The sequence below is a fragment of the Mchenga conophoros genome, linkage group LG12 (assembly GCF_057382185.1).
Source record: "Mchenga conophoros isolate Kocher_MC1m ecotype Shallow Benthic linkage group LG12, M_conophoros_male_GT1.1, whole genome shotgun sequence".
Classification (NCBI taxonomy): domain Eukaryota; kingdom Metazoa; phylum Chordata; class Actinopteri; order Cichliformes; family Cichlidae; genus Mchenga; species Mchenga conophoros.
In genome coordinates this window covers 11,650,310-11,677,458 of record NC_140537.1, presented here as the reverse complement: position 1 = coordinate 11,677,458, position 27,149 = coordinate 11,650,310, and the positions used below count along the sequence as shown (strand labels likewise).

The window sequence follows — 27,149 nt, the reverse complement described above, 5'->3', positions numbered from 1 at the left end:
CTGTACTGGGTCCAAAATTAATTATTATTCATATAAATGATATTTGTTAAGGCATCTGATATATTAAAATTTGTATTATTTGCAGATGACACAAATATATTTTGTTCTGGGGGGAATCTAAAGGAGCTGCTGGATACAATTACTTCAGAAATGTGCAAAATTAAAAAATGGTTTAACAGGAACAAACTATCGCTAAATCTAAGTAAAACTAAGATAATCTTATTTGGGAATTCCCTTAGAAATGCACAAGTGCAGATTCATATAGATGGCGTGGAAATTGAAAGAGTACTTGAACATAAGTTTCTTGGTGTGATTATAGATGATAAATTAAACTTGAAGTCTCATATAAATCATATACATAACAAAATTTCAAGAAGTGTCTCAATCTTGAGTAAAGTAAAACACATTCTGGACCACAAATCACTCCACATTCTCTATTGTTCCCTGATTGCACCGTATTTGAATTACTGTGCAGAGGTTTGGGGCAATACTTACAAATGTTTGCTATCATCAGTCTTTATATTACAAAAAAGGGCCATAAGGATAATCCATAAAACTGGTTACAGAGATCATACAAATCCACTATTCTTAAAATCAAAAATTCAAAAATTCACAGATCTGGTTCATTTTCTCACTGCACAAATTATATATAAAGCAATAAATAACCTGCTTCCTGACAATATTCTAAAAATGTTTTCTAAAAGGGAACGGGGATACAATTTGAGGGGGGAATTAAATTTAAAACATCCTCGTATCCGTACAACATTAAAAAGTTTTTGCATCTCTGTGTGTGGAGTGAAGCTGTGGAACAGACTAAGTAAAGATATGAAGCAATGTCCGAGCATGGCGCAGTTTAAAAAGCGGTTTAAGGATATGGTTTTTACAGGGTACAGGGAAGAGGCAGAGATTTGATAGCGTGTTCTTGTCTAATATTTTCATGTGTGTGCTAGTGCACGGGTATGTTGGCATGGGTATATATTTGTAGGTTGTGTATCCTTTGAGGTGTTAATGGGGTTATTGAAAATGTGTATAAGTGCGTATGTGTATATACGTATGTATGGATATATATATATTAGGGGTGCAACGATATTCGTATCGATATTGAACCGTTTGATACAGTGCTTTCGGTTCGGTACGCATATGTATCGAACAATACAACATTTGTAATTTATTTTATCAATTTTCCTTCCGACGATGCTGTCGGTGTTGAGCGCTCAGTGAATCTGTGTTCGACTACTCCGCCTAGGCTGCACTGTCGAGCGCAGATCCACTGAGCGCTCAACACAGACAGCATAGTCAGAAGGAAGAGCGCAGGGCAAGCTAGCGAGACAGAAGTTAAGCTCTCCTTGCAACAGGCAAATTGAACGTCATTCAGATCTGGCGTTTGGAATTATTTTGATTTTCATGTGACGTATGACCCTGAAGGTAAGCGAGTCATGGACTAAAGTAAAACAGTATGTTGAATGTGCCATGCAATGCTCAATTACATTGGTGTGAACTAGTGTGTTAGCGCAGTTAGCTCGTTAACGTGTTGGCCGTCTAGCCCCATGCACGGAGCGATCGGCGGTAGCTCGTTAACGGAGATTTGCCGTGTTGTGGCGTTAAGGTCATTTCAACGAGATTAACCTGAAAGCACTAGTGGGAACACAACGAATATGACTGCACATTTACGCCGACATCATCCTAGTGCAAAGACAAGTGGAAGCAGACAAAAAAAAGCAAGCATGCTACTAACTTTAGCTGAGTCATTTAGACAGCTGTTAGCACATGATTCTCCTTATGCTGCTGAGAATATAGCCCAGAAGAAGCGGATAGTATAGCTTTTATTTTGGAAAGAGCCATTTCTCTGTAATAAACTCTCTTTTCCAAAGATGAGTGATTCCTCAATCAGATACAGGGCTTGCAATATCGCTAGCCCGACGTCCCGGAGCTAGCGATTTTTTCAGTCGGGCTACCAAAATCTATCTCTGCCCTGCCCGTCGGGCTATTGTAGGAAAAATATATGTCAATGCTTTTGCATTCTTTCGGAAATGTAGCTGGGTAATTATGTCATTGGCATCGGTGAGCCACTGTCAATATGTGACATATTGAAGTCGCGTTTGAATTTGCGCTTGTTTTTTTGCTTTCACTTTGCAATCGTGCGAACTGTGTATAGAGAGCGACAGCACTGATCTGTGAGTGATGATAATTTGTGCACCAATTCCTCTGACATCGTCTTATTAATCGTCATGTTTGCATAGTAAGCAAACAAGTGAAATCTCCCGCAGCAAGCTTAAACATGTGAGAGGTTGATCGCGCAGAGAATCGCTGAGCTTATGTGAGTGAGTGTGTAAAAGCATTTCAGTTCTGCTGAGCCAAATAAGACAGGTCAGGGTGAAGAAGTGACAGCCAAAGAAAAGCTTACCACAAAACGGAGAAGTTATGACAAATCAGACTATAAGGCAAAAAGAAAGTGCAGCTTTATGGTTTCATGGACAAAAGAATTTCTGTGGCTGCAATATGATGAGCTAAATAACCAGGGCTGCACATAAGTGGTCCGCAGGTGCGCATTCGCTGTCAAAATAAAAAACACGCACAAGGGTTAGGGTTAAATTTAAAAACTGTACTTTTGAGTTAAAACATATATTTATAATTTTAATAAATGACAAATAAAAAATGCATGAACATTTTTTTGTATCGAAAAAATATCGAACCGTGACACCAAAGTATCGAACCGAACCGAACCGTGAATTTTGTGTATCGTTGCACCCCTAATATATATATATATACATATATATACACTCAACAAAAATATAAACGCAACACCTTTGTTACTGCTCCCATTCCCCATGGGATGGACGTAGAGACCTAAAATTCATTCCAGATACACAATATAACCATCCCTCCCAAACAGTGGTCACAAATCAGTCCAAATGTGTGGTAGTGGGCACATCTGCTATATTGAGATAATCCATCCCACCTCACAGGTGTGCCACATCAGGATGCTGATCTCGTGCATTGAATGTTCATTTCTCAACCATAAGCCGTCTCCACAGGCGTTTCAGAGAATATGGCAGCACATCCAACCGGCCTCACAACCGCAGACCTCGTGTAACCACACCAGCCCAGGACCTCCACATCCAGCAGGTTCACCTCCAAGATCGTCTGAGACCAGCCACCCAGACAGCTGCTGGAACAATTGGTTTGCACAACCAAACAATTTCTGCACAAACTGTCAGAAACCGTCTCAGGGACGCTCAACTGCATGCCCGTCGTCCTCATCTTGACCTGACTCCAGCTCGTCGCCGTAACAGACTTGTGTGGGCAAATGCTCACATCCGATGGCGTCTGGCACGTTGGAGAGGTGTGCGCTTCACGGATGAATCATGGTTCACATTGTTCAGGGCAGATGGCAGCTGAGAATGTCCCAGTTCTTGCATGGCCAGCATACTCACCGGACATGTCACCCATTGAGCATGTTCGGGATGTGCTTGACCGGCGTATACGACAGCGTGTACCAGTTCCCACGAATATCCAACAACCTCGCACAGCCATTGAAGTGGAGTGGACCAACATTCCACAGGCCACAATTGACAATCTGATAGACTCCATGCGACGATGTGTTGCACTGCATGAGGCAAATGGTGGTCACACCAGATACTGACCGGTTCTGGGTCCCCAGACCCCCAATAGCGCAAAAAACTGCACATTCCACGGTGGCCTTTTGTTGTGGGCAGTCTGAGGTACACCTGTGCACTACTCATGATGTCAGATCAGCATCCTGATGTGGCACACCTGTGAGGTGGGATGGATTATCTCAATATAGCAGATGTGCCCACTACCACACATTTGGACTGATTTGTGACCACTGTTTGGGAGGGATGGTTATATTGTGTATCTGGAATGAATTTTAGGTCTCTACGTCCATCCCATGAGGAATGGGAGCAGTAACAAAGGTGTTGCGTTTATATTTTTGTTGAGTGTACATACATACATATATACACACACATATATATATATATATATATATATATATATATATATATATATATATATATACACACACACACACACACACACACACACACACACACACACACACACACACACACACACACACACACACAGTGGGGCAAAAAAGTATTTAGTCAGCCACCAATTGTGCAAGTTCCCCCACCTAAAATGCCTCAAACAGTCAGACTCCAAACTCCGCCATGGCCAAGACCAAAGAGCTTTCGAAGGACACCAGGAAAAGTATTGTAGACCTGCACCAGACTGGGAAGAGTGAATCTACAATAGGCAAGCAGCTTGGTGTGAAAAAATCAACTGTGGGAGCAATCATCAGAAAATGGAAGACATACAAGACCACTGATAATCTCCCTCGATCTGGGGCTCCACGCAAGATCTCATCCCGTGGGGTCAAAATGATCATGAGAACGGTGAGCAAAGATCCCAGAACCACACGGGGGGACCTGGTGAATGACCTGCAGAGAGCTGGGACCAAAGTAACAAAGGTCACCATCAGTAACACACTACAACGGCAGGGAATCAAATCCCGCAGTGCCAGACGTGTTCCGCTGCTGAAGCCAGTGCATGTCCAGGCCCGTCTGAAGTTTGCCAGAGAGCACATGGATGATACAGCAGAGGATTGGGAGAATGTCATGTGGTCAGATGAAACCAAAGTAGAACTTTTTGGTATAAACTCAACTCGTCGTGTTTGGAGGAAGAAGAATAGTGAGTTGCATCCCAAGAACACCATACCTACTGTGAAGCATGGGGGTGGAAACATCATGCTATGGGGCTGTTTTTCTGCCAAGGGGACAGGACGACTGATCCGTGTTAAGGACAGAATGAATGGGGCCATGTATCGTGAGATTTTGAGCCAAAACCTCCTTCCATCAGTGAGAACTTTGAAGATGAAACGAGGCTGGGTCTTGCAACATGACAATGATCCAAAACACACCGCCCGGGCAACAAAGGAGTGGCTCCGTAAGAAGCATTTGAAAGTCCTGGAGTGGCCTAGCCAGTCTCCAGACCTCAACCCCATAGAAAATCTGTGGCGGGAGTTGAAAGTCCGTGTTGCTCGGCGACAGCCCCAAAACATCACTGCTCTCGAGAAGATCTGCATGGAGGAATGGGCCAAAATACCAGCTACTGTGTGTGCAAACCTGGTAAAGACCTATAGTAAACGTTTGACCTCTGTTATTGCCAACAAAGGTTATGTTACAAAGTATTGAGTTGTATTTTTGTTATTGACCAAATACTTATTTTCCACCCTGATTTACGAATAAATTCTTTACAAATCCTACCATGTGGATTCATGGATTTTTTTTTCACATTCTGTCTCTCACAGTTGAAGTGTACCTCTGGTGCAAATTACTGACCTCTGTCATCATTTTAGGTGGGGGAACTTGCACAATCGGTGGCTGACTAAATACTTTTTTGCCCCACTGTATACAAACAGAGGGTTTGAAGCAGCTTGGTGGGCTTAGCTAGTTGTGTCTTCCAGATAAAAAAATAAAATTAAGGATATCAGCTACGTCTAACAGACTTTTATCAGTTGTGGGCGTTACTTGGAGACCTAATTATTATTATTATTATTATTATAATTATTATTATTATTATTATTATTATTATTATTAGAACTAAGACACAGTGACATGCCTTGATGGAACTCTGTATCCAAAAAAGTGTTTTCCTCCTGAGGTCACAGTTCAGAAATTCACATACTCAAAATAGTAGCTTCTTTTTCACTTGCATGTCTTGCTGGAAGCCTTTCTTTCTGCTACCCCTGGGGATTAGTCAGCGCAAATGGCGACTTCAGTAAAGTCTTTGCGAGTGCTTGTCGAGATGTTTTAGAGCACTGTTGCCGAGGGTAGAGGTATGTCATGTCTGATGCTTACATCTTACACCTGTCACTGTCATTTTAGGAAGAGAATGTCTGCCTACACTGGGCCGCTCTATCAGGCTGCGATGACATTGCCCAGGCTCTGCTAGAGGCTCGATGCGACCTAAATGCTGTGAATGTTCATGGTGATACACCACTTCATGTCGCTGCCAGAGAGAACCACCTGGAGTGCATATTGTGAGTGTGAAGTCTGAGAGGTCACAGAGGTCACTCAGTTTCTTCACATCAGATGATGATGCTGATTTTGAGGAAACTTTTTTTTTTTTGGGTTTATGTCTGTAATGAGAGAAGAGAGTATTATTGGAAACAAACAAATACAGCTATTCAGCTATTTAGTCACTGCATTTCTTGTATTTGTTTGCTTCCTGGTTTCAACCACAAACAGATTATTTAAACATTTTGTTCCTTATACACAGTGTTCAAATGTTTTCTCTGCAGCTGTAGAAAGCCTTATCTATAAAATGCAGTCTGCTTCTCCTGAAAGTGTATTAATATGCAAGAGTTCTAGAACAAATAGTACGTGGGTTTGCATTCTGGGAAATCAGCGCTCAACTGATAAAACCAAATGAAGCCGTTAATTTCTGAGGCAAACTGATATTAATCAGATGGTTTGATACCTGGCTCCTCCAGTGCACGTGTCCTTGTGTCCTTGCTCAAGGTACAGAGTTGCATATGTCCATCAAGTGTGTGGGCGAATGTTAGAAAGTGCTTAGGCACAGATAAAAATGCTCTATAGCTGTGTGTGTAATTAGGTAAATGAGATTTAGAAACGATTTTGACTGCTCAAATTAAGCAGCGACAGTGCATACCAGTCTATCTCAGTGCTTGTCACCTTCACTCTGTTTTTTTTAGATGACCATAAGTCTTAACTTAAACATTTTCCACGTGCAGGTTGTTTCTGTCTCGTGGAGCTGATGTCAGTCAAAGGAACAGGGATGGAGAAACAGCTCTGGACTGCTGTGCTTCCGGTTCCAAAGTGTGGACAGCCCTTAATACCAACAAGAAGCTGACTGATGCCAGGAGAGGAAGGGAAGGCCGTGGAGAGAGAGTGCTCAGCAGGTAGTGCTGCACTTTGTCCTGTTCTTTTGTTGGCTTATGAATTTCTGCTTTCTCAAAATCTGCCATTCCTCAAAAAGGAAAACTAAAAACTTGTAGATTTTTTTGTTTCTTTGTTTTGTTTTTGTTTTCCTTTTCTGTCTGTTAGGGACATTTCTCGGGGGTATGAGGCAGTGCCTATCACCTGTGTTAATGCTGTGGACAGTGAGCCATTGCCTGAAAACTTTAAATATATACCAGACAGCTGTGTCACCTCCCCGCTGAACATAGACAAAGATATCACTCACTTACAGGTAAGTGAGTGATGACAGGTAAGGTGTAAATTACACATTTATTGCAGCAGTCCAGAGAAGGCACTAGTGCTCTGAAGAAGTTTGCAGTCATTATGCAGAAAATGACTAGCATTGTAAGAGAATAGGTACATGGCCAGCTTCTAACGGCTCACTGATTGTGTCACTCAGCACTGCACCTGCACAGATGACTGCTCATCTAGCACCTGCATATGTGGCCAGCTCAGCTTGCGTTGTTGGTATGACAGTGTAAGTAGAACCTGTGTACCTACTGAAATGATTTCACGTGACACCCACATTTCCTCATTTTAAATAAGAATGTGTTCTCAACGACTTGTTTAATAAAGCTTACATTTGCCCCCTTCACTGCTGGGGTCTAAACTGGTTTTACATTACAGTACGGCCTGGCCCACTTATATTTTGTTTATCTCTTCAATGTAATGTTTCTTCACGTTCTGTTGACTAAAATTACCAACAGATGCTCTGAAGAGAATCTGTTTTTATTCCCAATGACTATTTATCTCATGGTGTATGTGACTGCAGGAGGGTCGACTACCAATGGACTTCTGCCAGCGGGAGCCCCCGGTGCTGTTTGAATGTAACCATGCATGTTCCTGCTGGAGGACCTGCAGGAACCGTGTGGTCCAGAATGGACTAAGGTAAAGTGCTGCTGTTTGGTAATCTACTTTTAAAGCTGTGAAGAAAGTGAGCCTCATAACAAAGATCAGCTTAAAGGATCCGCTTTGATCACATGGATGAGTTTTTGCAAAGAAGATGCTCAATGATAAATTCTGTCAATGGGTCCTGAATAGCGTTGGGAATCGAGAACTTAAGGTTATGTATATAACCCCGGTTCTCTGAGTAGCATGAGTGAGTGTCTCACTATGGGGAACGCCTCCTGCGTGACCTCATCAGAAGCTCAAATACCATTACGCCAGCCCTTACAGGCTGGCTAGGTGACGCCCATGTCAGGAGGGGCCAGTGCCTCCCTATATAATAGGCTGACATAGCGTCAGATGTCATTCAAAACAAGCCCACCTCTTCCTCGCTTCCATAGCAAGGAGGGCGGTCTGGTGAGACACTCACTCATGCTACTCAGAGAACCGGGGTTATATACATAACCTTAAGTTCTCTTTCATAGCATTCGTTTCGTGTCTCACTATGGGAGAAATACTGACTCCCGGATTGCCAGACATGCCTGTTAAGAAGACAACTGTCCCCAACAGCACTTCACAGGGGAGAGGCCCCCACCCGGGAAGAACCTGCACTGAGGACTGAATGTGCTAGGTTAGGTGCTGTCACATCTAACCTGTAAAACCTAGCAAATGTATGAGGTGAGGTCCAGCATGCAGCTGCACACACCTCCTGAATAGAAACTCCCCTAAAGAGAGCCCATGAGGTCGCCAGACCTCTAGTGGAATGCGCACGTAAGCCAGCAGGGGGCTGAAGGCCCCTGCTAGTATAGGCCAAGGCAATTGCCCCTACTATCCAATGGGAGAGGCGCTGTTTAGACACAGGCTTTCCCATATGTGGTTTAGCCCAGGACACGAACAGCTGGTCACTTTGTCTGACACTCTGGGTTCGGTCCATGTAAATGCGCAGAGCCCACCGCGGTGGGCAAAAGGCCGGCAGTTCTATAGGGGAACATGTGCCGACAACCTTCGGGACAAAGGCAGGGTTGAGCCGCATACAGACCCTCGTATTATCCGAGGAGAACTGAATGCATGACTGATGCACTGAGAGAGCGTGTATCTCTCCCACACAAACCCACAGCTAAAGCAATTAAAAGAGCCGTCTTCAAGGACAGAAATTTCAACTCAACCTGTTCCAGGGGTTCGAATGGGCAACAGGAGAGCGCAGCCAATACTGTGGGAAGGTCCCACGATGGAGCCAATGGCCTAGACGTAGGCAATTTACGCCGTGCACCCTTCATGAAACGGCATATTAAGGGATGCTGGCCAACAGTCTTTCCCTCAAAACCAATATGGCAGGCTGAAATTGCTGCCAAATACACCTTGATGGTGGAGAAGGCTTTACCCTTATCAATCAGGGCCTGAAGAAATGACAGAATCACAGCCACAGAGCACTGAAAAGGGATGGCCTGTGATTCTAAGCACCAGCTTTCAAACACACAGCACTTATGCTCATATAGCGTCCGAGTAGACGATGCTCTAGAACACTGAATAGTGTCGATAACACTATGAGGGAGCCCCACCGTGTTCAGGTTAAACCACTCACGGGCCAAGCCCACAGAGCCAGCCTCTCTGGGTGGGGGTGGAATATTTCCCCCCGTGCCTGAGACAGGAGGTCTCTGCGTAGTGGTAACAGCCAAGGTGGGCCGCACAGCTGCTGAAAAATCTCCGCCAGCCAGTGTTTCCCTGGCCAGTGCGGGGCTATCAGGATCATATAGTGACTTCTCTCCCTCACTCTGGCCAGAGTTGGAGAAATGAGGGCCACTGGGGGAAAAGCATAGAGGAGGGTTCTCGGCCGCTCGTGAGCTAGAGCATCCACCCCGAGTGGAGCTCTCTGATCGTTCAGCGAGTAAAACAGGGGACACTGAGCATTCTCCCTGGATGCATAAACGTCCACGGTCGCCAGACCGAATTGCAGCCAGATCTGCTTCACCACCTCCGGGTGAAGCTTCCAGTCCCCATACAGCGGGTTGCCCCTGGAGAGAAGATCTGCTCCAAAGTTCAAGATCCCCGGCACGTGAGTTGCTCTCAGTGACAGCAGGTGAACACTGCTCCAGACTATCAGTCTGTGTGCCAGCGTGTGTAACTTGGGGGACCCCTGTATGAGAGCATTTGTGTGACAAGTCGCTCCCTGGCGGGTTGGGGCTGTCACCAGCCAATCGTCGATGTACGTGGCCACCCGAATGCCCTTTTTCCTGAGCGGGGCCACTGCTGCCTCGGTGCATTTCACAAACACCCTTGGGCTCAGTGAGAGACCAAAAGGCAGGACTACAAACTCGTATGCCATCCCCTGGAAAGCAAATCTCAGATACTTTCGGTGTGGGGGATACAGTGGGGCAAAAAAGTATTTAGTCAGCTACCGATTGTGCAAGTTCCCCCACCTAAAATGATGACAGAGGTCAGTAATTTGCACCAGAGGTACACTTCAACTGTGAGAGACAGAATGTGAAAAAAAAATCCATGAATCCACATGGTAGGATTTGTAAAAAATTTATTCGTAAATCAGGGTGGAAAATAAGTATTTGGTCACCTCAAACAAGGAAAATCTCTGGCTCTCACAGACCTGTAACGTCTTCTGTAAGAAGCTTTTCTGTCCCCCACTCGTTACCTGTATGAATGGCACCTGTTTGAACTCATCATCTGTATAAAAGACACCTGTCCACAGCCTCAAACAGTCAGACTCCAAACTCCGCCATGGCCAAGACCAAAGAGCTTTCGAAGGACACCAGGAAAAGTATTGTAGACCTGCACCAGACTGGGAAGAGTGAATCTACAATAGGCAAGCAGCTTGGTGTGAAAAAATCAACTGTGGGAGCAATCATCAGAAAATGGAAGACATACAAGACCACTGATAATCTCCCTCGATCTGGGGCTCCACGCAAGATCTCATCCTGTGGGGTCAAAATGATCATGAGAACGGTGAGCAAAGATCCCAGAACCACACGGGGGGACCTGGTGAATGACCTGCAGAGAGCTGGGACCAAAGTAACAAAGGTCACCATCAGTAACACACTACAACGGCAGGGAATCAAATCCCGCAGTGCCAGACGTGTTCCGCTGCTGAAGCCAGTGCATGTCCAGGCCCGTCTGAAGTTTGCCAGAGAGCACATGGATGATACAGCAGAGGATTGGGAGAATGTCATGTGGTCAGATGAAACCAAAGTAGAACTTTTTGGTATATACTCAACTCGTTGTGTTTGGAGGAAGAAGAATACTGAGTTGTATCCCAAGAACACCATACCTACTGTGAAGCATGGGGGTGAAAACATCATGCTATGGGGCTGTTTTTCTGCCAAGGGGACAGGACGACTGATCCGTGTTAAGGACAGAATGAATGGGGCCATGTATCGTGAGATTTTGAGCCAAAACCTCCTTCCATCAGTGAGAACTTTGAAGATGAAACGAGGCTGGGTCTTCCAACATGACAATGATCCAAAACACACCGCCCGGGCAACAAAGGAGTGGCTCCGTAAGAAGCATTTGAAAGTCCTGGAGTGGCCTAGCCAGTCTCCAGACCTCAACCCCATAGAAAATCTGTGGCGGGAGTTGAAAGTCCATGTTGCTCGGCGACAGCCCCAAAACATCACTGCTCTCGAGAAGATCTGCATGGAGGAATGGGCCAAAATACCAGCTACTGTGTGTGCAAACCTGGTAAAGACCTATAGTAAACGTTTGACCTCTGTTATTGCCAACAAAGGTTATGTTACAAAGTATTGAGTTGTACTTTTGTTATTGACCAAATACTTATTTTCCACCCTGATTTACGAATAAATTCTTTACAAATCCTACCATGTGGATTCATGGATTTTTTTTTTCACATTCTGTCTCTCACAGTTGAAGTGTACCTCTGGTGCAAATTACTGACCTCTGTCATCATTTTAGGTGGGGGAACTTGCACAATCGGTGGCTGACTAAATACTTTTTTGCCCCACTGTATATGGGGATGTGGAAATAAGCATCCCTCAGGTCGATTGATGTGAACCAGTCGCCCGCTCGTACAAACCGTAGCAGCGAGGCGTGCGTCAACATCCTGAACTTGTATGTCCTCAAATGCCGGTTCAGGGCACGGAGATCCAGAATGGCTCTCATCCCCCTTCCCCCTTTCTTTGGCACAAGGAAATACCCTGAATAAAATCTGCTGTGCATTTCCTCGGGAGGGACAATTCTTATAGCTCCTTTGTCTCTCAAGGTGGAAATTTCCTCCAAGAGAAAACTGGCAGACTCGCCCGGAGCACGAGAGTAAACAATGTCTTTGAATTGTGGTGGAGCGACACTGAATTGCAACCTGTAGCCCTTTTTCAATGTCCTCAGCACCCATGCTGACTGAGTGCAGGTGGCCCAGCTCTTCATGTGGAGAGACAGAGCGCTCACTGGCCACTTCACCGAATATGGCGTTTTGGCGCCCCCTTGTGGTCGCAGCGCGAAACATACGCCATTTCGGCGTCCCATCACCTCTGTCACAGGCGAGCGAGGTGACGGGCTCATCTGTATCATCACAGCTGTGGAAACGCGAGTCTCCACGGGCTGCGTTATGGCAGACGGTGCTCCGTTTTTCAGCATGTTTGATTTTCTCATGTGTTTTGCAACACTCGACAGCGCCCTCGGCAAACTGCCTGGATGCGCGTGTCGGGGCTTTTTTAATACAGAATGCATGAGAGAAGTGCTCGTGAAACAACACTGCGAACTTTGGCTCTCTTTCCCTCTGGCGGGTCCGGTGACAGGAACGCCGGCCCGAGTCAAGCACTCTGTGTGGAACATGTCCCGTTGAACTTGCTCTGGAATGGAGCTGGGAGGCGGGAGGGTGGCCCATGAAGGGGGGAAACTGGGTTCGCTCCCGCCTAGAGGAGAGGCTGTCAGGCCGGCCGCTTCTTCCTCCTCACGATCGCGGCAGCGGGGGGAGGAGGAGGGGCCGCTTGAGGTCTGGCCTGGGGAGACTGCTTCAGAGTCCATGGATTCTTAGGGGCCCCGGCAGCCTGGGGGGCTGCTTGCGTCTTAGGCACTTTGGGAATCCTGAAAGCGGGGACCGGGCGAGACGCTGCCTGCGTGAATGACTGGCGCGGCGCTGCTGGGGTGGCGTGCTGGGCCCTCCTCGGCAGGCAGAGTTTCAGAGCCTCATCATCTCTCTTTTTCTCCTCACATCTCTTCTGCATGGATGTAACAGCCGCACCGAAGAGACCGTGAGGGACGACAGGGGTGTCGAGGAGTTCCTCTTTTTCCTTAGTCGTCAGGTTGGTGAGCCCGAGCCAGCGTGCTCGCTCCTGAAGAACCATGAGGCCCATGGCTCTCCCAGTAGCCTGTATGGCTACCTTGTGGAGGCGGAGGACGTGGTCAGTTATAACGCAGATTTCTTCCCACACTGTGGTATCTGTGTTAGCTGTCATGTCCTCTTCTAGCTCAGCTTGGTAAGCCATTAGCATAGAAGAGGCATTGTGGGCTCTTACTGACAGAGCCGCTGCCTTGTAGCACTTATCTGTAAGGCTAGACTGGAAGCGGTCTGTTTTGGAGGGGAGAGATGGGGCCGATGAGGACAGAGACGTCTTCGGGTGAAGATTGCTCGCCACCAACGGCTCCACTTGTGGCATCCGGCGGAGGCCGATAGACTCCATCCCCTCCAGTCCATCCAATCCAGCAGGGAGCTCCCCACGATGGGGTGTTTCTCGCTGCAAGGTTTTGCTTTCCACGTCACCGCTATCTCATCGAGTAGCTCAGGGAAAACAGGCAACACATGCTTCCCCGTCTTTTTCGCCTTCGGCAATTTCTTACCGTCAAAACGAGACTTTACAACCTCTGTTTGTATGGCGGGCCACGGGATGTTGAGCCTAGCGGCTGCGCGCTTGCACATGTCCTGCATGTCGAGATCCAGGGAGGACGGCGGTGTCGGTTTTTAAATCTCGCCGGTAGCCGAGGGCTTTGCAGCCCAGCTGATGCTAGCCAAGGAGGTGGAATCTTCCTCCTCGCCGTCGTCAGACAGCAGGAGCTCCGAGTCAGCCGACTCATCTCCGTCCTCGTTAGCATCTCCTCCCCAGGTGACTCCAGCATCGCGGAAAAACACACGATCTCCGTGTGCCTCCAGCGACGGGAAAGCGGTCGCGATGGGCTGAGGGTCTGCCTCTGCCCAGCTCGGCCCTGGCGTTGCGGCCAAATCATCGGGCATCTCAGTTTCTCCTTGCACCGCAGCAGCCTCACACAGCAAAGGGTTGCCGCCCGACAGGTTAGCCTGGCGAGCTAGCCTGCGGCGGAGTAGTTTGCGTGGGAAAGCCGCGCAGTGGATACAGTCGTGTGCAGGTGTCAGGGCAGCCTGAGCGTGAGATAAGCCCAGGCATGCCGCACACACGGGGTGTGTATCCCAGGCAGAAATCTTCTTGCCGCAAGGACAAAGTTTTGCAACTTCGTTGGCCGTTGTAGCCATGGTTAGCTAGAGGGTTGCGCACGTTAGCGAGACTGACACTGAGTGCGGAGAATATTGCTATTCCTCGCTAACGTGGGTTGAAAAGTGTTGCTACTTTTCTACAGGTATTGCTACCTAATGTGTAAAACCGCTAGCGTCGAAGGGTATCGCTACCTGATGGTGAAGCTAGGGGTACCTTTATTAGCAAAGTGTTGCTACTTCGCTTTCGGAAAGTATTGCTACTTCCCTGGGTGAAAGTATTGCTACTTGGCACCAGCACTAGCTACAGAACAGTATTGCTACTGCTTGTATGCTAGTGGACAACTGAAAGGCTGGGAACAAAGCGCCCGGCGACCGAGTTGTTCACTCGAATCTGTGGACAGTTTAGCTTTAGCACCCAATAGCACAGTTGTCTACAGGCTTCTGTGAGAAGCGAGAAGAGGTTTTTGAATGACATCTGACGCTATGTCAGCCTATTATATAGGGAGGCACTGGCCCCTCCTGACATGGGCGTCACCTAGCCAGCCTGTAAGGGCTGGCGTAATGGTATTTGAGCTTCTGATGAGGTCACGCAGGAGGCGTTCCCCATAGTGAGACACGAAACGAATGCTATGAAAGAGAACCAGTTCTTGTAGAAAACCAGTTCCCAGTAGACCAGTTTCTTAGAATTGTTAGTCTGCCTGCCTGTTGATCGCTTATCTTCAGGGTGCTGTAGTTAGCACTGTCACCTTACAGCAGGGAGGCTCTGAGCTTAAGCCTGCTTGTGACATTTCTTTGTGGTGCTTAGAGGTTCTCCCTACATGGGTTTTCTCCTGGTACTCCAGCAGATTGCTGTGCTTTTTCTGCCTAAGTGCTTTCTAGCTAGCACCCACATCAGAGAGTGACTTATTTTGCCCAAGGACTGGAACAGCAAAAGGATCAAACCACCAACCTGCCAATTAGTAGATGACATGCAGGCACCCCATTTAGAGCAATTTTTTCCTACTTCTTTATTTAGCACTTGCACTTTCTTTTTAAAGATTTAATGGGGCTCCTATTGTTACAGAGAACATACTCTGAATAGCTGTTTCTGCAGTTACAATGAAGGATACGCATTTTTGAGAGAGATATTTTCAGCAATTAGGTAAAATGTGTTTTTCAGGCCCAAGACTAAAAATTAAGTGTCACTTTTACCTGTACCAGTTTACATACTCTTCAGAAATCCTTGCTCATTAGCTCAAAACTTGCTTTATGTTTGTGTTTCCTTGGAGAGTGCCTCTTGTTACTGCCTTGATTGAGGTTTTGTGCAAGTTCGGGTGATAATAAACTGCATCACATCAATCATGCCAGCTAGATGTGTATGCTGTGCGAACCATTAGGTGACAACCTACGTGCCCGATACATTCCTGGCAGGCAGTGTTATCCTTGGCCAGAAGAGGGAGAACTCAGCTTGATGTGGAAGGAAAAGGACTCACTTTCTAAGATGTTTTCTGTCTTAATGTTCCTCTAAAGCACATGTGTCAAAATCAAGGCCCGCGGGCCACATCCGCCCCGGCGTACATTTATATCCGGCCGCGAGATCATTTTATATAGATGTATTATTAATGTTATGCATGGCCCGGCATATGAGCCGCTAATAATATACAAACTACAGATACCATAATGCAGTGCTGCAGCCTCCTTGCGGAACGCTAGGCTAACTGGGAACATTCCCGTCAGTGAAGTCAAACTTCTGTTATTGCGAAGGTAGGTGCTCACAATAGTGGAGAGAAAAGTTGATTCTGAAAGCAGAGCCTTTCAGCGCCAGTGGGTGACTGAATATATGTTTACAGACATTGCTGGTAAACCCGTGTGTGTTATTAGTGGAGCTAATGTGGCTGTAATTAAGGAATTTAATTTAAGACGGCACTACGAGACAAAACGTCAGGATAAGCTGAAAAACCTAAATGCAGATGAGAAACTACAGAAAGTAGAAGAGCTAAAGAAGAGTCTGACATTTCAGCAGACTTTTTTCACCGGAGCAAAATCACAAAGTGAAGCTGTTGTGAAAGCAAGTTTTACTGTAGCAGAGGAGACAGCCAAATCAGGCCGGTACCACTCTGAAGAGCTGCATGATGAAGGCGTGCGACGTCTTGTGTCCAGACAAAACGCAGATTTTGGCAAATGTGAGCCTGAGCAGAAATACGATTGCTGATCGGTAGGGATGGGTATTGATTTTTTTTTTTTTTTTTTTTTTGCCTGTCCCGTTTGGCTCTTTTGCCATCAGAATTGTTGTCTAAAGGCAAAGAAAGATGCCCAACGGATTTACTTTACCAAATTGACCATCCCAGCCTTGCCATAATGGTCCATTTGATTCACCTTTTATTGTTTATTTTATTTTCACTTACTGACTATGGGACAGACTTGACTGGGGGAAAGAAGGGGAGAAAGAAAGAGGGAAAGAGAAACAGCTGAGAAGAGGGACGGGGGAGAAGGGCAAAAACCAACAGAATGAGCAGAAAAAGAAAAAAAAGAAGAAAAAAAGAAAAAAAATGCATATATCAATCACCTGGGTCACCTGCTGAGAAAGAAAAAAGAAAACAAGCAGAAGAGAACAAGAGTGATAGAATAAACAACATCACAATGATATATGGGAATATGACAGTAAATACTAAATATTAAACATTATTGTGCAGCACATAAGATCAACAGAACACAGTGTGCTTTGAGGTAGGAGCCAAAAAGGGTGTAGTTTGTGGGTGTGATCACCCGTGTGTACACCTGTGAGCATGGACGCGTTTGTTTTTTGTTTTTTTAAAAGGTTCCTTCATGTAATGATCTGCTAGAGGGTGTGGGGGGGCCACAGCCCCGCCCTCCAGGGCATGAAGCAGGTATGGAGGAGATCAAAACTCCAGACATCCAGAGGCCCCCAGAACACAAGAGACCAAGGAAGACCAACAGAGGGGCAGCCGCGCCACTGTCCCAGAAAGAGCTGAGGAGAGTCCCAGATGAGGGCTCACTCAGCAGCCGCGGAGCAGAAACCAGGGGGAGTTGCAGTGACGCGCCCGTGAGCTCCGCCGGCAGCCAGCCGTGCCTGAGTGACCGAGCCCCAGGCCGAGAGGCCGGGGGCACCCCACCTCCAAAGTGGCCCGAGCAAGCCCCAGGCTCCAGGCCCCGATAAGCGGCCGCCAAGGAGTGAGCCGGTGTGTACCTGGACGCCCACCCCCGGACACAAAGAACCACCAACTCACCGATGTCTGAGGGAGTCCGCCACTGGCAGGGGAAGTGGTGGTAGGGGGAGATAGGCCTCCATACCTTGGAGGGCCTAAGATGTCCCCAGAGAGGTGGCGCCTGACACCCAACCTGACATATAGACACAGAAATACAGGCACACACATATACAAACATCCATTCCCACCCTCATGCTCTCATATACACTTACTCCACACTCAACCAACGTGGAGACAGACATAAAGAGACGCTGTACACACGATCACACTCCCCAAGCGTACTCTAAGCCCCGGGTCTAGGTACCCTTGCCCCTGGAGGGGGGGAACTGCCCCCAGACCCAGGTGGTGTTACCCTTTTCCCTGCGGTGGGGGGAGGCAGACCGCCCCGACTCCGCAGCAGCAGGGAGGCCCCACACTCCAGACCGCAGTCGGACGGCCAACTCCTCCTCCTAGCCCCCCCGCTCCAGCAGGTCACAGAGAATGGGGGTGAGAGAAGACTCCAAACCTCCCTCCACCCGCTCATTGTAGTGTTGATGCATGTGTGTTCTAAGGTGCATTTAAAACCCAGGAGGGCATGGAGCTACCTGCCAGAGAGCAGCAGGTAAGCGCATGGTCCCTCCTGCTGGCCCTCAATGTCTACGTGTATTTAACATTGAGAGGTGGGCAACGACGCCAGGGGTGGGGTGTACACCCTGATGGTACTTTGGATTCCGTGTATCGTGCCCACCCCCAAGATCCTATATGTATGTGTAACGAGAGTGTGAGTAATGTGAATGTCTAAGTTGTGGGATAAAATTGAGGCAGAGGCAGCCAGAAGGGGACAGGGGGGGTGGCCTCCTCTGCACCCTGGTAACATACCCCTACTCCAAGGTCCTGCATGTGTGGGTGGTTGTGGTGGAGCGGGAAGAGGGAGGCAGCTGGAGATGGGGAGGGAAGGAAGGGAGGGGCAAGTGACCCCTCCCTGGGGCCAGCTCCCCCGCTGACCCCAGTAGGCACCCCCATACCCCGCGACCCACCAGGGAAAGGGGGCCCAGGCCCATCCAGACCGGGGCCCAGCGCAGCAGCGCCTCCCGGCCCCACAGAGCCCAGGACAGTCTACCCAACCCCACCACAGAGAAAACTGCACCCACCCCACCATCCACTCTTCTTCCAGACTACATAAGACAATAAACACCCAGGCTGAGATCTTCCTCCACCTCTCCTGTATCTCCCCCTCCTGTAGAGAGAGCCCCTGAGGAGAGGAAAGCTCCTGCAAGATGTGACAATCTTCCCCACCAGTTGAAGAGCCCCCCAGGTGGCTCGATGCACCGGCGGCACCCTGCTCCAGGGCTGGGCCCCCATGCACCCACCCGCCCACAACCCCGGCAACACACCAACCAGGACCCAAGCCCCCGAGGCCCGGCCCGAGCCCCAGCCCAGAGATGGGATGGGTATTGATAAGATTTTAACGATTCCGATTCCATTTTCGATTCTGTTTAACGATTCAATTCTTTATCGATTCTCTTATCGATTCTTATTTTTAAAAAAGAACACTAAGGTCGATTAGCTTAGAACTTTGTTTTTTATCTTCTCTTTGAACAAGATAGAAATTTAGGAGTAACATGGCCTTACAAACCCAACAGTGAGATCTTAAGAGATCCAGCCTACGGCTCTTCAATGGGGTGTCACAGGGTCCCCAGGAAAAAAAATGTAAATGTAAAATAATAAAATAAATATTCTCCTGTAGCAATAACAAAGTGTAACATAAATTATTCTGTAGCAATTACACAAGAATATCCAGTAATGTCCCTGCCTACAATTAAACACATTCACTTACCAAAGTGAAATCGGGGCATCTGCTGTGGCAAATGGGTGCAAGCCTTTGACCACAAACTCAGTCACTGCTCGGTGACATTCGTCTATCCTGGCCTGAAAGGAGACGCTACCGGTAGACTGCAGTGAGAACTGCCAGCATATGAGACAGCCAGACTCTGTCTGTCTCTCTCGTCATGGTCACCTAAATGCACAGTAATGGCAGGTTTTGTAATAAGGCAGATCGCGCTAACATAATATGCACTGTTAGTTGATTATTTACCTGCCGCATTAACGGGAGAGGACGTGCAAGCGTTACCGCTGCTGCTCGGTTGAGATTCACGAGTCCGGAGCGGAATTAAAAACACGACATTCATTTAAGGTTATCACGTGTTTTGTGAGCAAATGCTTTTGCATATTCGTAGTGTTTCCTCCCTTAAATGAAATATCTACTTTGCAAGTATTGCAAGTTGCCCTGTTGTCATCCGTTCTCGTAAAGTATAACCAAGCTTTTGAGCATTTGAGCCGCTGGCGCCGTGTTTCCTGCCAGGTAAATGATGCTCCGCAACGTGGTGACGTCATTCGGGGCGACTGGAATCGATAAGGGAATCGTTTGCAAAAATGGCAAACGATTCCAAGGAATTGAAACAGTGGGAACCGGTTCTCAACAAGAACCGGGTTTCGATACCCATCCCTACTGATCGGGTTGGTGAGATGGCCACTGATTTAAGAACAAAGTTGTGTGAAAGAAGCAAAAACTTTATTGCATACTCTCTTGCTGTGGATGAAAGTATAGACATGATGCACATTGCACAGCTGGCCATCTTCATCTGTGGAGTGGCAATATTGAACATTAAGTCGATGCACGGGACAATGACAGGAAAAGACATTTTTGAAAATGTATGTCAAAGTGTAACCAACATGAAACTGCCCTGGGACAAACTTGTTGGACTTGCAACAGATGGAGCGCTGGTGTTGTGCGGTGAAAAAAGCGGACTAATCAGCAGGATGCGAGTAAAGATGCAGGAGGAGAACTGTACCGGTGAGCTAACAGCATATCACGGCATCATACAGCAGGAAATGCTGTGTGGTAAAGTCCTAAAAATGGAGCATGTAATGACCACTGTAACGCAAACCGTAAATTTTATCGGAGCTAAAAGTTTAAATCCCCGTCAATTTCAGTCTTTTATGTGGGAAATAGATTCAGAGTTTGCTGACATTCCTTATCATACAGAGGTCCGTTGGCTGAGTTGGGATAAAAATTCTCAATAGTTTTTGAGCTCAGCAAGGAAATCTGTCAGTTCATGGACATGGCATGCATGATGCGGTGAAGGCATTTTAAGTGAAGCTGTCAAAAATGCACCAGTGCAACCTGCCTCACTTTCCCCGTTGCCGGGTAATGTTGAACCGAGTCAGCGGACTTTGCTGAACTGCAAAGACGTTTTGTCTCGTGTGTGTGTGTGTGTGTGTATATACACCCACACACACACACACACACACACACACACACACACACACACACACACATATACATATATATATATATATATATATATATATCCACTTAACACACTGTTTGCTGCTACAACTACACATGTTTCTTTTCCAAATATTTATTTATAAGTGACTTATGTATGTATGTATATATATGTATATATTGTACTATTCTTAGTTAGCGTATTGTCTGTCTTGTCTTAATGTTGGTTTAAAATGGAGCACTGTAACAAAAAATAATTTCCCCCAGGGATCAATAAAGTATTCTGATTCTGATTCTGATATATAAATAAAATAAAATCTGGAATAATATTCCTGTCTGTTTTTATTCATATTTATGTTTAAAAAAAAACATTGTTTTAGTGTGTTCAATAAACGTTTATCTTGTTTGGCCTGCGACCTAAAGTGTTGAGTTTTGGCCCTCTGTGCAATTGAGTTTGACACCCCTGCTCTAAAGCATGCTGCCACTTCTGCCGTCTACATTGCCTTGTTGTTTTTTTTCAGGGTCCGGCTACAGCTGTTCAGAACACAGAATATGGGCTGGGGAGTGAGAGCCATGCAGGATATCCCTCAAGGAACATTCATTTGCGAGTGAGGATTGTTTCATAAGTGAAGCAATAAAATGTAGTGTGTTTAAGAGCATAAAAGATATATAAAATGAGCTGTGCTATAAGCTCACTTCCGTTCTGATCCACAGGTATGTTGGCGAGATCATCACAGATGGAGAGGCTGACAAAAGAGAGAATGATTCCTTCCTGTTTACTCTCGACAATAAGGTGATTCAATAAGTTTAAATACATTTTTAAAGCTGCACTCAGCAGAGTTTATTTATATATAGCCATGGATAAAAGGAAGTCCATTTTTTGCAATTCTAAAGTCTTAGTGTAAATTGTAGGTTAAGGTACAACGTCTTGAAAAATCAGGCACTGTGTTGAAGACTTTGTAGTACTGTATCACCCCAACAGAGCTCCTCGCTCTCAGACTGCGGGCTTACTTGTGGTTTCTACAGTATTTAAAGTTAGGATGAGAGTCACAGCCTTCAGCTTCCAGTATGGATTCAGGAAACAGACACCCTCTGTATTTTTAAGACTAGGGTTAAAGCTTTTAAACCTTTTCGATTTTGGTCTTTCTGACTTAGTTTCTCAGGTCATTTTAGAGAAATTTTGGCCCACTAATTTTCACAACATTGCTTCAGTTTCCAGGCATTTGTTTATGAACAGCTCTTAGTGTCCTGCCACAGCGTTTCAATAAGGTTGAAAACTTGACTTTGACAGGACTATTGCAGCACCTTCATTCAGTCCAACTATTCTGGAAATGAATTGCTGCTGTGAGCAGCAGTTTACATGTTCTCACTGTAGGTTCAACTTAATGATAAAACTGTTGATAAAATCTAGATTAACTGTTTGCTTTTGTAGAAGCTGATCATATGTTTTTTTGCTCTTTCAACTTCATCATGGGGGTGTCACCTTTTTCTAACATCTATCTTATCAAAAGGCAGTCATTAGCAGGATACAAATTTTGCTTTCCTTTTTTTCTTTTTGGTTTGTTTTTTTAACATGTGTGCAGGTTGGGGATGCCCATTGTATTGATGCAAGACTCTTTGGCAACATTGGTCGCTTCATCAACCACCTGTGTGAGCCCAACCTACTGGCTGTGAGGGTGTTCACCATGCACCAGGACTTACGCTTCCCCCGGATAGCCTTCTTCTCCAGTCGGTCCATCAAAGCTGGAGACCAGATAGGGTGAGTGGTGACGAAAAATCAGTGGGCCCAATAATGGCTATTTGCTAAATGGCTGATCAATTAAAAAGCAAAAAGATGGGAGAAATGCACTTTAACCAAGTTATGAGTGCTGAGGTTGCATAGTTCATCCAGCAGAGGGCACTTTGCAACTTCCCTGTTGGGTAACCATCCAAACAGCATAAAATAGTAATTAAATAAGCGTGTATGTAAATGTGTCAAGTGTCTGCCTTGGGATCTCCTCAGAGTAGTACACTACCAATCAAAAGTTTGGACACACCTTGTCATTTAATGGTTTTTCATTGTATTTCCTATTTTCTATATTGTAGAAGCATGCTGAAGACATCAAATAGATGAAGCAAGATATATTAAATTATGTAGCAAAGAGAAGAAATGGATAAATAACTCTAAATGTGTTTTATATTTTAGATTCCTGAAAGTAGCCACGCTTTGCTTTGTTGATGGCGCTGTACACCCTTGGCCTTCTCTCAGTGGGCTTCATGATGTAGTCACCTGAAATGGTTTTTACTTCACAGGTGTGCCTTGTCAGGGTTTAATTGTTGCCTTCTTAATGAGGTTGGCACCATCAGTTGTGTTGTGCAGAAGTCAGGTTAGTACACAGCTGATAGCCATATTTGACAACTGTTAGAATTCATACTATGGCAACATCTGTTTGCTTTTGTAGAAGCTGATCATGTGTTTTTTGTTCTTTCAACTTTTATGCGTCACACAAAGACATACAGGGAGTGCAGAATTATTAGGCAAATGAGTATTTTGTCCACATCATCCTCTTCATGCATGTTGTCCTACTCCAAGCTGTATAGGCCCGAAAGCCTACTACCAATTAAGCATATTAGGTGATGTGCATCTCTGTAATGAGAAGGGGTGTGGTCTAATGACATCAACACCCTATATCAGGTGTGCATAATTATTAGGCAACATCCTTTCCTTTGGCAAAATGGATCAAAAGAAGGCCTTGACAGGCTCAGAAAAGTCAAAAATAGTGAGATATCTTGCAGAGGGATGCAGCAGTCTCAAAATTGCAAAGCTTCTGAAGCGTGATCATCGAACAATCAAGCGTTTCATTCAACAGGGTCGCAAGAAGCGTGTGGAAAAACCAAGGCGCAAAATAACCGCCCATGAACTGAGAAAAGTCAAGCGTGCAGCTGCCAAGATGCCACTTGCCACCAGTTTGGCCATATTTCAGAGCTGCAACATCACTGGAGTGCCCAAAAGCACAAGGTGTGCAATACTCAGAGACATGGCCAAGGTAAGAAAGGCTGAAAGACGACCACCACTGAACAAGACACACAAGCTGAAACGTCAAGACTGGGCCAAGAAATATCTCAAGATTGGTTTTTCTAAGGTTTTATGGACTGATGAAATGAGAGTGAGTCTTGATGGGCCAGATGGATGGGCCCGTGGCTGGATTGGTAAAGGGCAGAGAGCTCCAGTCCGACTCAGACGCCAGCAAGGTGGAGGTGGAGTACTGGTTTGGGCTGGTATCATAAAAGATGAGCTTGTGGGGCCTTTTCGGCTTGAGGATGGAGTCAAGCTCAACTCCCAGTCCTACTGCCAGTTTCTGGAAGACACCTTCTTCAAGCAGTGATACAGGAAGAAGTTTGCATCCTTCAAGAAAAACATGATTTTCATGCAGGACAATGTTCCATCACACGCGTCCAAGTACTCCACAGCGTGGCTGGCAAGAAAGGGTATAAAAGAAGAAAAACTAATGACATGGCCACCTTGTTCACCTGATCTGAACCCCATTGAGAACCTTTGCTCCATCATCAAATGTGAGATTTACAAGGAGGGAAAACAGTACACCCCTCTGAACAGGGTCTTGGAGGCTGTGGTTGCTGCTGCACGCAATGTTGATGGTGAACAGATCAAAACACTGACAGAATCCATGGATGGCAGGCTTTTGAGTGTCCTTGCAAAGAAAGGTGGCTATATTGGTCGCTGATTTGTTTTTGTTTTGTTTTTGAATGTCAGAAATGTATATTTGTGAATGTGGAGATGTTATATTGGTGTCACTGGTAAAAATAAATAATTGAAATGGGTATATATTTGTTTTTTGTTAAGTTGCCTAATAATTATGCACAGTAATAGTCACCTGCACACACAGATATCCCCCTAAAATAGCTAAAACTAAAAACAAACTAAAAACTACTTCCAAAAACATTCAGCTTTGATATTAATGAGTTTCTTGGGTTCATTGAGAACATGGTTGTTGTTCAATAATAACATTATTCCTCAAAAATACAACTTGCCTAATAATTCTGCACTCCCTGTATGTAAAAAGAAATGACTGTCCATCATTGCTTTAAGAACTGAAGGTCAGCCAGTCCAGAAAATTGCTAAAACTTTAAATGTGTCCCCAAGTGCAGTCGCAAAACCATCAGGCATTGCGATGAAACTGGCTCACAAGGAAGACCAAGAGTCACCTCTGCTGCTGAGGATAATTTCATCCGAGTCACCAGCCTCAGAAATCGCAAGTTAACAGCACCTCAGATTAGAGCCCTGATAAATCCCATACAGAGTTCCAGTAACAGACACATCTCTACATCAACCTTTCAGAGGAGACTGTGTGAATCAGGCCTTTATGGTCAAATAGGTGCTAAGAAACCACAATTAAGGAAAAGCAACAAGCAGAAGAGATTTGTTTTGGCCAAGAAACACATGGACATTAGACCAGTGGATATCTGTGCTTTGGTCTGATGAGTCCAAATTTGAGATCTATGGTTCCACCTGCCATGTCTTTGTGTGACACAGAAAAGATGAATGGATGGTCTCTACATGCATGGTTCCCACCATGAAGCATGGAGGAGGTGGTGTGATGGTGTGGGGGTGCTTTGTGGCACAGTTGGGTTATTCGAAATTGAATGCACACTGAATCAGCATGGCTACCACAGCATCCTGCAGCAACAGGCCATCCCATCCCATCCCATGCCTTCAGTGAGAATCTACAACGTAAATAGTTATAAAAATAAAGAAAAACCATTAAATGACAACGTGTGCCTGGGAGACTTTGGGAGACTTGGGAGCCTTGGGAGACTTTCACATTGACTTTGGGAGACTTGGGAGCCTTGGGAGACTTTCACATTGACTTTGGGAGACTTGGGAGCCTTGGGAGACTTTCACATTGACTCAGTAATAGCAACATATTTTAATGAGATGCAGGGACAAAAATAACCACTGCATGTGACTGCTGAGACTAATGTGTACTCAAAGTTTTAGATGAATTTGTTTGGAAACTGAACTGTTCTTCATGCAGCAGGGTGCAAAGATGAAGCTTCTGTCTGAGTAATAATGTGGGAAATCTGTTTTATGTCTCTGAACGAAGAAAACAAAATTGGCCAATATATCGGAATATCTGATTTTTAAATGACCAAATATCAGTATCTGTATTAAAAATCAGAAATTGTCCAGGCTGTAGGATGAACAAGTTAACACAGTTGTTCTCTTTTCCTCAACAGGTTCGATTATGGTGATCACTATTGGAGGGTGAAAAGCAAGTACTTCAGCTGTCAGTGTGGATCTAATAAGTGTCGTCACTCAGTTGCTAGTAAATAGAAACTCACTGATTCCTCTTTGTTACTGTGGCCTCTTTAATGTAAGAAACACTGCCCCCTGAACCAGATACCATGTAAGAGTAATGTCATGACTACACGCAGTTATGTTGTCTGATATTTACCTGAAATGAAAGAGAGACATGTTTTAATCACCAAAGCACAAGATCTAACTTATTATAATGAAGTTACTTTTCTGCCAGAAAAAATAGTGCTAATGAAGACTGAGAGACACAGATGATTTTTACATTCATGGATTCTTCCTTTCATATTTCTACATGTGGAATAATGAAGTTAACTGATTTGTGGTAGTCTGAGTTCTTTTGTGAACTTTTAAGTTTTTAACCTCATGTTTGCTTTGTAGTCATTAAACATATTTTATATCATCTGTGGTATTTTTTCGTGTTAATAGAGAAATGTTTCAGTAGATGCAGCTTTTTTCCCTTCTTTTTGCCGGATGATGAGGTCTGTGTTACATTTGGTATTCCAGTTCATCTCAGGCTTCTTGGATTGATGGTAGTGATTAGGGGTGGGCTTTTATAATCGACTTATCGATTCTGGCTTGGATAACGTAAAATCGATTCATTAAAATCCTGAATCGATTTTTTAATATAAATTTATTTTGCCTGAAATGCCAGAATCTCAGGTAAAATCTCACAAAATTTCAACCACCACCAAACAGCTAAGACAGTAAATGAGAGCAGAAACACGGATTCTGCACAAAAACTTAAACACACAGCGCGACCCGCGGATCAGAATCAGTTAGATGTCGCCTTTCTCACGGTTGGGGCTGAAAGCCGACAGCTTGGTGATTCTGATCTGCCGCGCTTTGTGTTCACGCCCTTTATGCGCTGATTCTAAAGCTGTTAGTTTGATGTCTCTCCAAACAATATTGACCGAACCAGCAGCAAAAGAAGATCCAAACTATGCTTCACATAAACATCGTCATGTATTCACTCTGACTTTTACTGTTTTGCTTTGACCAAGATGCACAGCTCTCTCTCTCTCTCTCTCTCTGTACTTCAAGAACAGTTTCCCGTCTAAAAATCTGT

The 27,149-nt window shown here is 45.5% G+C and overlaps 1 protein-coding gene across 3 annotated transcripts in view; it reads left to right on the top strand.

Moving 5' to 3' along the window:
- The window catches only part of LOC146562173 (histone-lysine N-methyltransferase EHMT1-like), a 51,989-nt gene extending 25,506 nt beyond the window's left edge, over positions 1–26,483 (top strand). For 2 of the 3 annotated variants that reach the window (XM_085293683.1, XM_085293685.1), the window contains exons 15-24: positions 5,910–6,064; positions 6,779–6,946; positions 7,092–7,236; positions 7,405–7,482; positions 7,777–7,892; positions 21,291–21,377; positions 21,484–21,562; positions 22,353–22,528; positions 23,062–23,135; positions 26,005–26,483. In XM_085293683.1, coding sequence (XP_085149809.1) covers positions 5,910–6,064; positions 6,779–6,946; positions 7,092–7,236; positions 7,405–7,482; positions 7,777–7,892; positions 21,291–21,377; positions 21,484–21,562; positions 22,353–22,528; positions 23,062–23,135; positions 26,005–26,036 — 1,110 coding nt within the window. In that variant the 3' untranslated portion in view covers positions 26,037–26,483. The remainder of the gene's footprint in view (positions 1–5,909; positions 6,065–6,778; positions 6,947–7,091; positions 7,237–7,404; positions 7,483–7,776; positions 7,893–21,290; positions 21,378–21,483; positions 21,563–22,352; positions 22,529–23,061; positions 23,136–26,004) is intronic. The other variant, XM_085293684.1, reaches the window with a different exon arrangement.
- The last annotated feature ends 666 nt before the right edge of the window (positions 26,484–27,149 follow it).